The sequence below is a fragment of the Poeciliopsis prolifica genome, unplaced genomic scaffold (genome assembly GCF_027474105.1).
Source record: "Poeciliopsis prolifica strain line A6 unplaced genomic scaffold, Auburn_PproV2 SCAFFOLD045, whole genome shotgun sequence".
Taxonomy (NCBI): Eukaryota; Metazoa; Chordata; class Actinopteri; order Cyprinodontiformes; family Poeciliidae; genus Poeciliopsis; species Poeciliopsis prolifica.
This window is the reverse complement of record NW_026562420.1, coordinates 4041642-4058644: the sequence shown is the minus strand read 5'-3', so window position 1 is coordinate 4058644 and position 17003 is coordinate 4041642. Positions and strand designations below refer to the sequence as shown.

Here is a 17003-nt window from a genome sequence, read left to right as displayed (position 1 = left end):
CCGTTCTAACATTCATTCAGGTGATTTGTACAAGTTCCCATGGAAAGTTTCTACTACCTGCAATCAGGGGGCTCCCATCTATGAAGTAAAATTTACTCCAATAAAGTAAATCTCACATTATTGGATTTCATAGTTGGGCTTTGTTATTAAGTCCAACTCTGAACTTTAAATCCCGGAAAAAAAATCACATAAGCTTAAAATATAAATCAAAATTTCTGTTACTTAAACATGTGCCTTCATCTACTGGAGATGATAATTCAAAATAAAATGTTAAAATGGCTTAAGGAAATCTGGATATCTAGGCTGCTTTCAAAGACCTTAGGAGGGGCAGGGGCTCAAAATCAACAGGGGCATATTGAACACAAACACCGTACAACAACACAGCAACAACCCATATTAATCAAGAATCTATTTGGATAATACTATATTTTTGCCATCATGCAGGGACAATGCAAAGCAAATGGAGTATATTTTCCCCAACAGGTATAGAGTTTCTGTTTCTGCTGCTGATAGTCCTGGAGGGCTGAGTTGATCTGAGACTGTAGCTGTTAAACAGACCAGAGGAGAGAAGTACAAAGGTTATGAAGTTATGAAATAAGCAAATTTGCTGCCATTTTACTGATTAAGCCCTAATATCTATTTAACTTCTAGAACAACTTAGCTCCAGACTGATTTATAGATAAAAAAAAAAAGCTCAAAGGGGTTAACTCCATATACTCTGAGACCTAGAATTATTTATAGAGAATGACAATGTTATTAAATTTTATTTAATGGATTCAGCTGAGAATGTCATGTTCCGTGTTTTTCCTTGTGTTTATTTGAGTTTTCTGTGTCCGAGTCTCCTCGTTGCCCTGTCTTCCCCTTGAGTCCTCCCAGGTGTGTTTCGTCTCTGTGATTACCCTCTGTGTTTTTAACCCCCTGTGTCCTTTGTTCTTCGTCAGGTCCTTGTCGTTTGTCGTTCCTGTCCACCAGTATAACTAGTTGCTACTGGTGTTGAGCTCCAGCCTCACCCTGCCTGGCCAGGGTGAGGCCTGGCAGGTAGCTTCAAACAAGTTCTGAAGCTACTGAAATGCTAAAGGCAGTGGCGCCAAAAGTGGCTATGCACTGAATGCAAAGCATCGGGGCGATGCACTAAAGGGGGTGCAAAAACGATGTGGGGAATTTTCTTCGTTTGCGTTCCCTCGTAATACTGCACTGATCAGATATGCACAATAATTGAATACTGTAAGCCTTTCTTCCGGTGGCCGCCGTACTTTCTGCTTTAATAAAAGGTTATGTGAGGTTTTACCATGAATGTTAAAATCTCTTTGTGAAACATCTCAAGTTTTATAACTTATTTAGGATAGAATCGCGGTAATTTTGATTGTGTCTGTTGTGTTCGTAGTCTGAATGGTTGAAAGGGCCGTTTTCATGTTCAGCTCCATCTCAACCTTAACAAGCATAAACGTGCAGTTAATAAATCGACTTTCAATCTGTTTTTTCCACCAAAGACTTAATAATAATAAACACGTTTTATTATCATAAAACAAGACAAACTTGTTGGTAATGATGGTAAAGTGAACTCGGGAAATCTCATGTATATCAATCAACTGCAATCCATTTCTTTATTCTGTCACAATTATCGATTTGTGCCATTTTGATCATCATGCTCCAAACTTTGCAAGGACTGACCTCCCCGCTCACCGCTTCCTCACACACAAAGCCAGTAACCTTCAGTTCATACTTGGTGATGTCACATCGACACACCCACCACCCATGTCAAAGCCGTGTGCTGCTGTCATATCAATAATTACTTATTTCATTCAGATGGCTCTTATGGAGCTTCAGTGAAAATGTTTTATTCTTATTAACTCTTTAGTGCAAAACATTGATTGAAAATAGATTTATTTACTGCATGTTTAAGATGGAATGGCACTGAAAGCAGCACTTTAAACTATTTAGACAACCAGCACAAAAAACACACAATCAAAACTGTCAGATGACTGATTATACCGCAATAATAACTCAGAAATAGTCCAAATTAGGATGTACCTTTATTTATTTACTACTTATGGAATGTTTCTATTTATATCACAGGGTTTTGGTGCCTTTCTATCCTAAAGAAAAATATATAAAATTTTAAAAAATTCACAGAGATTTTAACATTCATGGAAAAACCTCACGTAACCTTTTATTAAAGCAGAAAGTTCAGCGGCCATAAGAAAGGCTTTCAGTATTCTATAATGCTGCATAACTGATCAGTGCAGTATTGCGAGAGAACGTAAAGGTTTTGCGAGGGAACGCAAAAGGAAAAAATTCCCCATGTCCCCTTTGGAGCTCATTCGTTCTAAACTATAAATAGTAGGATTAAGTTATTTTTTTTCTGAGTTTCAACACAATGTGCGGAGGCCTAAATAACATATGGAGTAATCGAGTAAAAAATATGCTGTGGTGTAAGTAAGGTGTAGTGGGATTTATGCATTATCCTGCTAATTACAGTTCAAAACAACATGTTAACATACTTCCTATTATTTTTAATGATGGCTTGCCACACACTGGTTTGCCTATTGCACTTGTTGCCTTGGTCATGGACAGAATGATGTCTGTCTTTGTCTTTTACATTGACCAAGTGTTTCCCTATATCAGGTGTGTTGACCTTTAAATCACCTTGGGTGAGACTGAGGTAACCAGTCAATGCTGCTCTGTCCACTACTCCAGGTCTGCACCTGGTGGTGGATGCAAATGCAGATCATGATCAATATCATGGTGAACATTTAATAAATTTTACAAATTGATAAGGAAGTAGCAGGGAAATTGGTGACAGTTGTGAATCTGAGGGAACAGGATGATGTGACAGCATATAGACCAGGGGTGGACAATCCTGGTCCTCGAGGGCCGGTCTCCTGCAACTCTTGGATGTCTCCTTGGTCCAACACAGCAGAATCAAATCGCTGAATCACCCCTAAGTGCAGTCAAGTTCTCCAGAGTTCTGTTAATGACCTCATTATTTGACTCAAGTGTGTTGAAGTAGAAACACATCTAAAAGTTGCAGGAGACCGGCCCTCGAGACCTGGAATTGCCCACCCCTAATATAGACTGAACACTGGTTCTGGATAGAAAATAGTTGGAGCACAGCCTTCCACCAGCATGCTTCCCTTCCAGAGAACCTCCAGGCTCCTGAGGCCCAGCTTCCACATGCTTATCTTCAGACTCTTTTCAACATACCAGCTCCATGGACACCTTGTTCACTGAACTAAGCTGGGTGGAAACCTCCTGTGTTGTCATTTCACTGCACCTGTGAGATGTCCAACTTATAGGCAGCCTCGCTCTGAAATGTTCCTCTGTAAATCATCACATCCTTTCTGTTTTCATAAGGATGTCATATAAAATTAGTTTCTGCAGTAGCCAGATAGTAATTACCTATTACAGTGAGCCACCGTTCTTCATTGCCAGACATCTGCCAGTCAAATGAATGTACTGTGGCCTGCAGTGAGGTATTTTATATTCTTTGTATGTCGTCCATCAGAACACACCATATAAATGGTAATTATTGTACAGCAGGAGGCAGTTACAAGGCTGTTATCATATTCTCCCTGTTCTTAATTAACTTATCCACTCAGCACACGATTTCTAGCTTAAAGGGCAAATTGTAAATTGGCTGAGGGAGTCATTTCTTCTCTGGAGATGTGATAATTCAAATAAAGCACACCAGCATTGCTCAGAATAACTCTTTGATTCTCTGTTATGTTTTGGAGAAAAATAGCTTGTGGGGAAGCTTTGTTGTGGTCTTTAACCCTTCTAAGCAGGAGAAGGGTTAATGTTAGACTTTCTGGTGGTTGGGGGATCCAGTTAAGCACTGATTTATAAAGCTGGGCTTGTGCTTTCAAAAGTGTGTCACTCTCCCTGGTCTGCTAATAACATAAGCAGAGAGGACGGAAATGTTTGACTGTATTTTACATACACAGGATGTCACGTGTACATTTGATTCCTCTTCTGAAAGACCAAAGCAGACACAAAACTGGGAAAGCAGATGGCATGTATGACTGAGACATTTTTTGCAGGCTGATGTTTTCTTCCAATTGTACAGTTTTATACTTGAATGATGTAAGATTTCATCAAACCAGTGTTAGGATATTTTCCTTCTGATCACAACTGTTCAGAATCTGTCAACTTTTAAGCAATTGTAAGAGTTCTGCAGTATGATGCACTGCAGATGAACCCTGCCTTTGGTGGAGTTCTGTTAACTGTTTCCTGTTGAAGAGCTGTTGGGTGCAGCCACAGTGCACAACTTCCTGTTGCCTTATTGTTGCATAGGCTGGAAAGCAGGTACACAGATTAGATGTGGAACAGAGAAGACGCAAGGAGTAGATAGACTGCAGGTGGACGACTTTATGTATCCATTGTCCAAAGAAAAGGGCAGTCATAAAGTAAAAAGGAGACTGCAGGAAGGGTGAGGAGGTCAAGCTCTGATGAGTCTCTATCAGAGATTGACTGTATAAGAGAAAAAAATCAAACCTCTGCATCCTGTGTTCTAAATGATTGGACTATTCCCTTAGGCTGCTGACCTTAGAACTTCTGTAGATAGTAATTACCTATTATAGTTAGTATGTAACACAGGTTTTGGATGAATAACACAGCTTGAATTGAATACAGAAAAATATAAATTTCAAAAGAGCCTTCAACTTAAAATAATTACTAAATGACTATGTATTTAGCATATTTAAATGTGTTAACATAAATATTTAGTTTGTTAACTAGATATTTTGTTTGAAGCTAAATAGTTTACTCACTAAATATTTAGCTTATTTAGCTAATCAACTAAATATTTAGTTGGTAAACTAGATATTTAGCTTATATGTGAATAAGACTAAGTGGAACAGTCTTAAATATAGTTAAAAAACTTTAAGCTTTCTTCCTAAATATCAAGTGAAATTTAAAACTGACATTTATGAATGACATGGTGAAAACATAACTTTTTTCTCTTATGAAAGGCTAAATGACCCAAATTGTTAATATTTAAATTTACAGGGGCCCCTCCATTGTCCACCAGTTCTCTGTACTCAGCTTCTTGTCCATCTCCGATCCATCTGACAACTGCTGTCATCTCAATTGCAAAACACTGTCCATGTTTTCTGCAGTGTTGCATTATATGAAGTTTCCATTATGGTTTTTCCCACTAACACATCCAGTTGGATAACAGACAAAGAGATGGCACCAGATGATAGAAAGTAATTTCCTGATGCATGAACTGGAGCCCTGCTCTGGCATCCCTCCACACATTCACTTCCTCCACTGAACATGAGAGATGAGGCTTCTTAGGATAGTTCACTTAAACTCCTTTGTTTTCTACAGATACTAAACCCACATTAAAAAAGCCCTTCCAAACCCGGTCTCACCAGGTAAGCCAACATTTAAGCCGATAGGTAAGCTGTGTTTAGTTGTGGGACTTGTCTTTAATGCTTGTCTTCTACTGACCTCCAACACCATGTTTGGAGGCAAGGAGAAGACAAGTCTTCTTCTTGCGAGTCATTGGACTGGGTTGACAGTCCAATGACTAAATATAGTTTAAAGTACTTTGGAGTCCACTGGACAAGTGCTATACAAATACAGGTCATTTAACTAAATATTTCAACAACCTTTTCTCAAATTTGCTTTATTTGTGTATTTAGTCTTCATGCTGTAATGGTAGCCATGCATACTGTTTAACCAGTGAAAGGACCTGCCAGAGACAATCACTTAAGACACAATCACTGCACTCAGGTGATCTCAACTCCACTCACTGTAACACTTCTAACACCAGTGGGCTGAACCTCTGCAGAATTATGTCAGTCACTTCAAAGGGGATGACTATTTATATAATGACTTCTTTTATGTTAAATATTTTTTATTTAATCATCATTATTTTGTAGAACTCTCTATTTATTTTGACATTAAAGGATTTTTTGTAAACTTTTTATCTCAAAAAACTACATTTTGTTGTTGATTGATTTGTAAAAGCTACGAAAAGGTAAAATTATCCAAAGGAAAGAATATTTTTCACAGGCACTGTATCGGGTTGTTTAGGCTGTTATGTTCCTGGCTCTGACAGATGATGTTCTCTCTGACAGATGATGTTCTCATGAGGTTCGCAGGAAGGTTCGCAGCATCTTCCTGCGAACCTTGAAGGATCTTAGCTTCCTCCACTCTGCTCTGTTCCTTCTTGTAGCACTGTAGCCCAGATGAACACAGAGGTATTTATATTCCTCATCTACCTCAACTTCTTCTTCCAGGATTGAAATAGAGGTTGACCTGACCCTGTTTCTCCTGAAATAAACAATCTCCTTTCTTTTCTTTAAATTCAAGATGAGATGACTGTTCCCACACCATGACACAAAGTGGTCCACGAGCTCTGTGAACTCAGCCTCTTGTCTCTGACGCACCTGGCAAAATTGGTAGAGTCATTTGTAAATGACAGAAGTCTGACTTATGTTGGATGTCTGAAGTGGTGACAGTACAGTGCCCTGTGGTGCTCCTGTGTTGCTGGGTGAGTCTTCAAGGGTCTTCCACAACACTGGTAGGGTTTGGATTCATGAAGATCTTTCAACGAATTTCTCTCACTATCACTGAACAACCTAGAGCTGTTCTTATAATTAAATTCCAGGATACTCTCAGGAACATTTCTAATCACACAGGCAGATGCTATATTAACTGTAGAACAATTGATCAAGCAATTGGTTGAAAACTCCTCATGTGCTACTTTTCATCTAGTGAGGAATTAGTTGACTGAGCTCCGCAGCACAGGCATGATTATTGTAAGGCTGCAAGAACCACCAAGAAAAGAAATGAAAATTATATAAAAAATGGCAGAGATAATATAAATTGTTTGTGCTACTCAAAATTAATGAGAATTTAATGTAAATCAGAGGTGACTGCTTAAGTGGCTGCAGCATCTGATCAACTAAAATGTACTTAAGAGAATCCAAGAATCAGAATGGGTAAGATGAGTTTCCATAATCTGTCTATAATTCATTGATTCAGATTCTCTTAGAGATTGGTGCTAATCAAAGCTATGAAACAAATGAGTCCATTAAAAGAGTGCCATGAAGGCTCTCCATTGCAACTGTATCTCTGGTTTCAAGTTGATATTACCTGATGGAAACCAGCACACACCTTTCATATCTCCTGATTTTCTCACTTGTTATTAATACACAGGGGATTGTGTACTGGTACTAAAGTATTGCTCATTTAATGTAAGAGGAGAAGCAATTAACCTCTTTTTAAGATGAGGAACAATGACTGAAAACAGCTAATAAAATGGGTCCCTGAATGCCCACAATTAAAAACTGTGAAATGGTCAGTGTGCTTGTACACCCATGTAAGCTGTAATCATACTCTATACTAATAGACCTCAAGCAACAAGACAAATGACTGCTATTCTAGAGCGCTTGGTGGGTTTGCTAGCTAGTATTATGAAACAGTAGTTTATAATACAAACGTGCAAAAACTTCATTTTCTTTGTACTAAGCAAACAGCATATAAACTGTCTGGGACTTAACCAGCATAAAATAATACTAATTATATTTATGAAGCTCAAAGCCTTCCATTACTTTTTTCACTCAGCCAAGATTTGTCTGGTCTGGTGGAGTGGGAGCAGTCTGTAGGGCTTCACTATACAAACAAGAATTATCTTGGTGAGATATGGAATTGACTGTATGATTTATATTGATCAATAAATGCTATTATCAACCACACAGTATGCATTGCAATAATGAGAATACATAAAATAAGACTGCACCTAAGTAAATACATTTTTCAAATATATACTTTTATGTTTCTTTCCTGAACACCATCAATAATTCTAGTCTGGGTGTGTGTGCGCGTGTGCGTGCGTGCACGTGTGTGTGTTCTTGTTTGATCATGTTATGGGGACCTAAAAGTTTCCGATGAAGTTCCCCAAGTAGTTCATGGTCCTCTGTTCCTCTCAAGTACCTTTCTCTTCCTCTGTCCTCTCCTGTTATCTTTTCTCAGGTTGGAAGGTTTTGGGGATCTGTTTCCTGTAAGTACATTTTAACTTTGTTCTAAATTAAAGTGAGTTTTATTTCTTCCATTTGAGAATAATTTATTTCCTAAACATGTTTCAAATATTTCATAGTTTCAACCAGGATGTACTGATATTAAATAAAATTTTGGGCTAATATATGGACATCCAATATAAGTATTACTGCAATAGACTTATATATTTACTGTTTGATCTGGATCTTGACATTGTTTCTTTGCTTCACTTAAATACCCCACATCCTGCACAGCATCTCTGTCCCTATCAGAAATGTACAGCATCTCAGACACATGCTGTACATCTACAGATGTGGAAACACAGTGGTTTCCACTGTGTTGGTTTCAAGCAATTCCTTGTTGTTTATTCATGTTTGTTAGGTCTTATGAAACTCCGTCCTTTCTTTGTGTTAGTATTCTAAGAAGGATGTTGTTTCATATTGGTAGAATGCTGTTCCCATGAGTTCAGCTTTGTTCTTTTTGTAGTTGAATTTAGTTCTCTGAGATCAGCATTGTTCTTTTCTCCTTGAGTTTTAATTTTAATGTGTCTTAGTTAAACTCCCTTGTGTTAATCTTCTTGTGTTAATTCTCTTTTCCTGAATTTCTTTGCTTGCATTCTGCTACAGCTGTTCCTTGTTGCCTCTGATTATTTCATTTGGTTTCTGTCATTTCCATTCCTGCCTCAGAATATAAGTTCACCGGTAGTGATGGTGAGATGAAGCCTCATGAGGCATTGAACCACTTGAGTTAACTGGTTCGAGAAAGGGTTCATTTCTTGAAGCTTCATGTGCACACGAAACCACCTACTGGCCAGGTGTATAATCACAGCCAGCTGTATCGTAACACGTGTGATGCATTGAATTTTTGTCTATTATGGCTCTTGGGAATGACTTAAAAAAAGGTGTAGGGTGGGGCATTTGTCTAAATTATGCATATACATATGTGTGTAATAAAATATTGTTTGAATGTATTCTCTGTGTGTAATTTTTTCCCAAAATAGTAGTGTCATGTGATATGGCATGTTGTTTTCTGTGACTCTAGAAAAATGGCATGGGCTTAATCAGGCAGAGGACAGTGAAAGTGCTTGTGGAACTAGGGAAGAGGTAGTGAATAGGCTAATGCTTGTGTAACTTGGATGATTTCATGCATTTTTATTAAGAAACAACAATTTCTCCACAGTTTTTGGTTTCAAACGATTCTTCTTTTTTGACACTACTTCTCCAGCCTTTGAAAAGACACGCTCACATGGCACAGATGATGCTGGGGTGCATAAATAAATAAGTACAAGTTTGTACAAATCATACAGTGACCAATGATTATCCCAGTACTCCAGGGGGTACTCTAGCCTGCTTATGTTTGCCTCTGACAGGTAGCGCTGGACCTCTACGGTGGCATCTGCTGACACATTTTGAGTCCTCTTTGCCTCCATGACACTACTGTCCACTCTTTGCCAAAGTCTGCTTCCTAAATGGAAACCACAGGGCAAGTTAGTAAGTGTTGTAATAGGAATACGTAATTTCAAAATGTAAAATAAGATTACCTCCAGTGACTTCTTGAGAGATGGAAGCCTGGAGAATTTTGTGAGTGTTCTCTTCTGTGTTCTGTCAGATGACGGTGGCACACTATGAAGTCAAGCATTTCACTGCTTCAGCAGCTTTTGTGTTGCTGAAAAATGCTATAAGTTTAAATCGTGGGTCCAGGAATGTAGCCAGCAACATGATGCTCATTGACTGGAGCATGTGCAGCTTCTCCCTGAGCTGTCTGATGAGCTGCTCTCCTATTTCCACTGCTACTGCAGGTGCCGACTTGGTGACTTCCTCCTGAAGGGCTTTCTCTATCATCTTCAGGAGGGGGATAACTTTTGATGCCAACACGTGTTCTTCTGCAGAGAGCTCCGTGGTGGCGTCATAGAAAGGAGCGAGTAAAGAAAGGCACGCTACAACAATGTCAAACTCACTGGCAGTGAAAAAGGGAATGTCAGTTTGTAATCCAGCCAATGCCGCTCCTACTGGCTCCCTCAACTTCACCAGACGTTGCCGCATCAAGTAGGTGCTGTTCCATCTTGTTTCCACCTCCTGCATCAGCTTGGTTGCTTGCATGCCCAACTGAAGCTGCACTTGTGTAAGCTTCTCCTTTAAAGATACGGAAGAGTAGGCTATTAAATCACTGCAGTAGGAGTACAGACAAACTATTAACATTATATATTGGAATAAAAGAAAAGAGCATACCATAGCAGTGGTGCTGCTTCTAAAGTAGCCAACCAGCTGCCTTGCTTTGGCCTGGAGGCCAGACAGCACAGGGTGCTGGTCAAGCGCCTTCTTCACAATAAGATTGAGGGTGTGAGCAACACAAATGTGGTGGCGAAGCTTCAGCTCTCTCTCGCATGCCACCATATTAGGAGCACCATCGGTGACCATGCATGTCACCTTGCCTGAGATTCCCCATTCTTCCATCAGGGAGGCTTTCACACCAGAAATATTTTCAGCAGTGTGAGACTGGGGGAATGCCTGCACTCCCAACAACACCAAGCTGAGCTTTTCATTCTCCTCCACAAAGTGGCACATCACTGCCAGGTCGGCATCCATGTTGATGGATGTCCACATATCTGATGTAAGGCTAACAGCAGTCACCTTTTCTACTTTAGCCTTAGCCTGCTCCTTAGCAGACTCATATTTGGCCTCCACCATAACCTTCAGAGCCTAAAGGAAAAAATATATATCGTGCTGAATTGTGACACATGCAATAATGTAGTCATTTGTTTCATGTATGGACCCCACACATACCTGCCTTGTAGGGAGAACATAATTGGGATCCAGCTTGGACACAAATGTCCTGAATCCAACGTCATCCACAATAGTGAAAGGCTGGGATCCTTCACTATCATGGAGACTAGAGCTTCATCCAGCTCTTGTTTTCTGGTGGTTAAAAGAGAATGAATACAGTGTCTGTTGCCTGTCTTTATTTGCACAACAAGCAAACATCAGCATGCAAAAATTGTGATTGTGTGTTTGTAATATTGTGATGAATTACCTTGGCTGGGTGAAGCTCCAGTTTCCTCCCTATTCTCATGCAAGGCACGATAGTGCCTTAGCATGGACGAGGTGTTATTATTGTACCCCAACTCCTTGGAGAACAATAAACACCTCACCTTTAAATAAAATAAGAAACAGTGAAGAATACAGTTCCTCATAAGCAAACCTAATGCATCTACAAATGTTCAGTTCACCTTACCTAGTTAGGGCTTATCAAATCAAAATGTTCCCACATAGGGGAAATCCTCCTCTTTCTCGCCGGCTCCTCACACTCCTAAATCAATCAATCAATCTATCTATCTATCTATCTATCTATCTATCTATCTATCTATCTATCTATCTATCTATCTATCTATCTATCTATCTATCTATCTATCTATCTATCTATCTATCTATCTATCTATCTATCTATCTATCTATCTATCTATCTATCTATCTATCTATCTATCTATCTATCTATCTATCTATCTAAATAGATCTATCTAAATAGATCTATCTATCTATTTAGATAGATAGATAGATAGATAGATAGATCTATCTATCTAAATAGATCTATCTAAATAGATCTATCTATCTATTTAGATAGATAGATAGATAGATAGATAGATAGATAGATAGATAGATAGATAGATAGATAGATAGATAGATAGATAGATAGATAGATAGATAGATAGATAGATAGATAGATAGATAGATAGATAGATAGATAGATAGATAGATAGATAGATAGATAGATAGATAGATAGATAGATAGATAGATAGATAGATAGATAGATAGATAGATAGATAGATAGATAGATAGATAGATAGATAGATAGATAGATAGATAGATAGATAGATAGATAGATAGATTTGAAAAATACCACCGAACCAGTGAAAGGACTAGTAAATCTACACCTATTCTGATGCATTCGGACAAAAAAAATTTAAACGTTTTGAATTTAAGCCTTTGACTCTACAGTGCAAAAAGTGGTGGCGCCTTAACAGAACAAAGCACAAATACACTAAGTCCTCTGTGAAATAGCTCACCGAACAAGTGCAACAGTCAGTTTTACTACAGACAGGTTGCAGAGTCACAGGACTGGCTGTGTGGCAGCAGAGACGTTTTCCTGATGAGGTGAAATAAATCCGTCTTATTCCTGCCAGCTGAGTCTAAATCTCATCCATAATTCCAAAGTTAAAGACGCTCAGCGTAACACCACCACACTGCTGCTGCATGTAGAGAAAAGACAGACGACTCTGCCCTTTATTTGGATCCACCAGAGTGCTACAAATACCCATATTATAAAGTCAGCAGCTTTAGCAGCACATGATCTGAATCCCCTGGAACAAACAGAAGGCCTTTTTGCTTTATACCAGCTCTGGATATCATTCTGAGAAAATATGAGAGAATAGAGTAAACAGTTGGTAAGCTTAAGTAAATTCATTCTGTTTGATTTTTCATAAGACAGGAGAAAACGGGGTTTGAGTTTTACAAAACATTTTATTGAGCATTCCTACATTCCTGAATAAAAACACATCCTTGATGTATAAAAATGGAGATTCTCTTCTGTAGCTGATGTCTTTCTTCAACTCAGTAATTATTCTCAAGTAATTATAAGAATTTATCTACTCCACAGTGTTCTCTATTCAGTTTTTAGATTCTTTTCAGTGAGTTTTCCTGAATGAGGAGTCATAACAGTAACAGTACACAAGCATCAGAAAAATGTATTTCTGATGCAGAGTTGCTAACTGAATGTTATTTGCAGTGGAACTGTTGAACAACCTGAAATAATTTGGTTCTGAGTGAGTCCAGAGATCACTGCAGCAGATCTCCTTTCAGGCCCTTCTTGAAAATGAGATCCAGATCTCAATGGGGTTTACCTGATTAAATAAAGGCAATAAAAATAAAAAAACGATAGGAGCAAACAGGAACCAGCAGGAAACACAGGAACATCATGACAGACTCCTTCACTTCAGGAGGCTTGGCAGTCAGTCTGCCTCAGTTTTTCTGGTTGAGAACCATGGCCTCAGATTTACAGTTACAACTGAACCTCATCAGTTCAGTTCAAATAGAGGTCAGAACCTGAAGAAGTCAATAGAACCACTTACAAACTTGAAATCCTGAAATCCAAACCACATTTATTGTTTTATGACTTCTCCTCCCCATAAAACAGGAACAGGCTCCATTGTGCATAGAATGTGGACACAATGTAATATTGTGAAATGCAATTTTTAAAATATTTATAACGTAAAGGATAATCTTTTAAAACATGCTTATGAACAGATGGTAAACCTCATATTATGAGTATGTTAAAATTTAAGAACAAAAAATTAATTTAAGATTATTAATTATTTTTTCCCCAGAAAAGTGTTTCATGAACAAAAACATTTTAGGTTTTCAGAAACAACAGAAAAGGATTCAGAACTTTGCTTGTCATCTGTTAATCCTTTTCAATAATTTATCTTGTTTCTTCGAGTATCAACAACAGCTTGTTGCAAGAACATGAGACCAACCAGAGTCAAAGATGACACCTGGAACACATGAAGACACTGCTACTCATACAGACACACATTCATACACACACTCTGGCAGTACAATTGGCCACACTTACCATTCCATTTCCTGTTCTCTGCAGCACAAATGGATGTCAGGTTAAACACATTCACAGCATTAGCATGAACCTTAACTCTGATTTCAAAATAAGAGCACAACATGCTAAAATATTTTCCACGCAATTGTACAGTTTAAAATAAAGCAGAAAACTATGAGGTTCTTAAAATACTTTTGCATTCAGTGAAAGTAAAAAACAACTTTGATTTGCCTTGAGCCAGGTTTTTGAAGAAACACTTTACAATAGCAATAAACAGAATGTGTTAAGCAGAAAAAAAAACATCAAGTCAGTGAAGTGTTTCCTTAGCTGTTACTATGAATAAACAAGTGCAAAATTAACTCCACACCTGTTCTGCTGGAAGTTTCTTTGTGTTAAAGGGGAGGTCTTATTCCTCACTGTCACTACATGCATACTGTTATAAAAATTGGTATAAAAAATTGCTGTTAAGTCAAAGATACACTCCAAGCGATTATGTACTGTCGCTACAAACTTATCCAATATAAGTTAATGGAGCAAGTGCATGACTTGATGCTATCTGCTGGTGTTTTTTAAAACTACTTCTAATAATAAACTGAATATTGCATATCAATGTTTTATCTAACTTTGTAGAAGGCCTGGATTCTTCACTAACAGGTGTGGTCACAATTCGCATCCACCGTCAATTTGTAGGTGAAAAGCTGAAACTACTAATCTGTGGTATGTTTTTCTGTTTTTGACAACTGGTTCTGGTGAACAAAATTGTTTTATCTCTATGTAATAGATTTTGAGTAGACACAAGACAAACATGCAAACTAGAGGATAATTTTATTAAAAAAAAATCTTATATTAGCTGGTATTACATGCCAGACAAATGAACTGGAATTTTGAGATTTCTCTCCCACATCTTTCTCTCCCAATGAAACACAGTAATACTATTTTCAGCAGTAAATCATTTAAAGATTTTCATTTACAATTCTATAACTTTGTGTCTCATTCCAACCCATGTTCCTCCTATGGGGTCTGAATGCAGAAAACGCTGGAAAATAATTTTTTAGTGGCTTGTATAAAATAAATATAACATTATAATTCAACATTAACTTGACAAGTACAAATATATAAAACTAACAATCATAATTTTAAATAGTTACTTAAAATGACTCAATTGCTGAAAACGTTTGGTTGTACTACCATTAATAACTAATACAATTAGTTATGATTGAATGATCAAGTCCGTCCCCCTCCCCCTTTGCTTATGGAAGAGCTAAACTTATGTCATTTAAAGGAGACAAAGCTGGTGGGATCTATTTGTTTTCTATTTCTTTCATTAGACTGACACGAGAAGGAATTTTATGTCGAAGCTGCGCAGAGGAAGTGCTCTGTCGCAGTTTCTCCTGGTTTGACGCCTGGCGGAGGCGAAAGGGAGGCAGAGCGGGCGACGGCGGGGAAAGGGAGGACTGCCGGCGGGGAGCCACCGAGGGAAACAGGGATGTACAGTAAACACAGGCAGAAAAATACCCAAATATCACCGGCAAAAAATGGACGTCTGCTGTTTTTGCTTTTTCTACTGCTGAACGGCCAACTGGAAAGAACCAATGGAGAGCCCGGAGAACAAGGTAAAGAAAAGGAGCGAATATGCTGCTGGAAAACTTCTCTCAATAACCGCAGTTTCTTTTAGAGCTCCGCGGCTCAGTGTGAAAACAACTAGATGTATGCAGTACATTGCGTAGCTCAAACACAGAGTAAGTGAACTGGTGAAATGATTTAGTGACAGACTCCAACTTTGGTCAAACGGAGCGCGCGTCCGAAGTTTCTCGTTCTGAAAATCTTGGATTAAAAGACAGAAAGCCGCGAGAATCTGACAGGTTTTATCAACCAGAGGCCGAAAAACGGGATCATAACCGCATAATAACCGCTGCCGTCTTCATCCGCCGCTCTCTGCTTCACAAAGAGGAAGAGGGTTTTTAAAAAGTTTAGGCAGTTATGGCAAAATTACGCTTTAGACTTATTCCATAATATCATCTTTTTTGTTTTTAGAAATGAGCAATTTTGTTTATAAACGGGAACCAGATACTTTTGTTCTCTGTTTCGGTTTCGGTCATACTGTTCAAATTTAACCTGGACTTGAACATGCGTCACCATCTTCGAAACGTCCAGAGACACAACAGTCATTATTATCTTAACAACTGAATGACTTTATGAAAGATGCCTTAAAGAACTCGCTTCTTTACAAACGTACGAACTATTCTTTTAATTGAAATAAGGAGGCAGCTTCGTTCCACTGTGTCCATAAAAGGCAGCGTTCAGAGTGAGGCTGACACACCAGAAGGAGCACAGATTCCCATATAGCTGAGGTCATTTTTTGATTGAATCTACTGATATTTCTGCTAACTCTGAAAATGTATTTTGTCTTCAGCTCTGCTTTTTTATAAGTTTACAACGTCTCTGTTCTGTACTTCTGTATGGTAACTATGCCGTAGTCTACAGCTCCCCCCTTTACTCAGAGGACAACACTAACTGTGTAACTGAACAGCATCACGACCCGCTATTCATCTGAACCTGAAAACAACACACGTTTACCACACTCCAACAATATGCTCTACTGAAATAAAAAAGAGTATATATGATGTAGTTAAGCATGACCAGCCTGAGGCCAAGCAGTCTGCGTTGCTGCTAAATATCCTATCAGCAGCATTGTGCTATTCTTTGTAATGCTGAGTCTCTCAGCAACACTGCCACACTCCATGGAGGGACTGGTCCCTGTCTCCAGAGGTCATTTGGTGAGTCCAATGCAACTGTGCAGTGATTCTCCTTGTTTAATTTCCATACAGCTTGATTTGTTTTTCTTTTAAGCAAGACAGGGAGGGACCTTCCTTCAGCCGTCTGTTCGTAACTGAAACTCTGAAAACACTCTGAGGTTCTGGACCCATAAAGTCCAAACAGTGGGGACTTGAGTGAAAGTAATAAATTATTAAGCATGACCTAAATTTGTGTTCTGTTGCTCTTCTGGCCATGACAGTCAACTGCTGTCGAAGGAACAGGAAGCCTCCTTAGCTGAGCCCACGGCATAGTGGGTTGCTGCAGCTTTGGCTGGTGTTTTATTCACAATGGAGGAGTTTAAAGCCAGCGCTGACTGTAGTTGGGAATTGGACAATTTAATATACTAAATCAAAGTGAATTGAAAATGAATGAAGACCTTTATGAATCTCCCAGCCCCCATGCTGCTTTCTACTTGTCAGTTTTACTTTTCTTTAATCTTGGCCATGTCATCATAAAGGTTTAAAAAGCCCTCCGAACTCCTCATGCACTCTCTTGGGTTTTGTATGAACTTGTGCTCAGCAGTTTTCTCTACAGTATCTGCCTGCAGTATGGTCCATTTAGCATCAACTGC

At 38.6% G+C, this 17003-nt stretch overlaps 1 protein-coding gene across 2 annotated transcripts in view; it reads left to right on the top strand.

Moving 5' to 3' along the window:
* The first annotated feature begins 15027 nt into the window (after positions 1-15027).
* adam19a (ADAM metallopeptidase domain 19a) overlaps positions 15028-17003 on the top strand; it is a 116173-nt gene continuing 114197 nt past the window's right edge. The window contains exon 1 of one of the 2 annotated variants that reach the window (XM_055056491.1): positions 15028-15228. In XM_055056491.1, coding sequence (XP_054912466.1) covers positions 15102-15228 — 127 coding nt within the window. In that variant the 5' untranslated portion in view covers positions 15028-15101. The remainder of the gene's footprint in view (positions 15229-17003) is intronic. The other variant, XM_055056492.1, reaches the window with a different exon arrangement.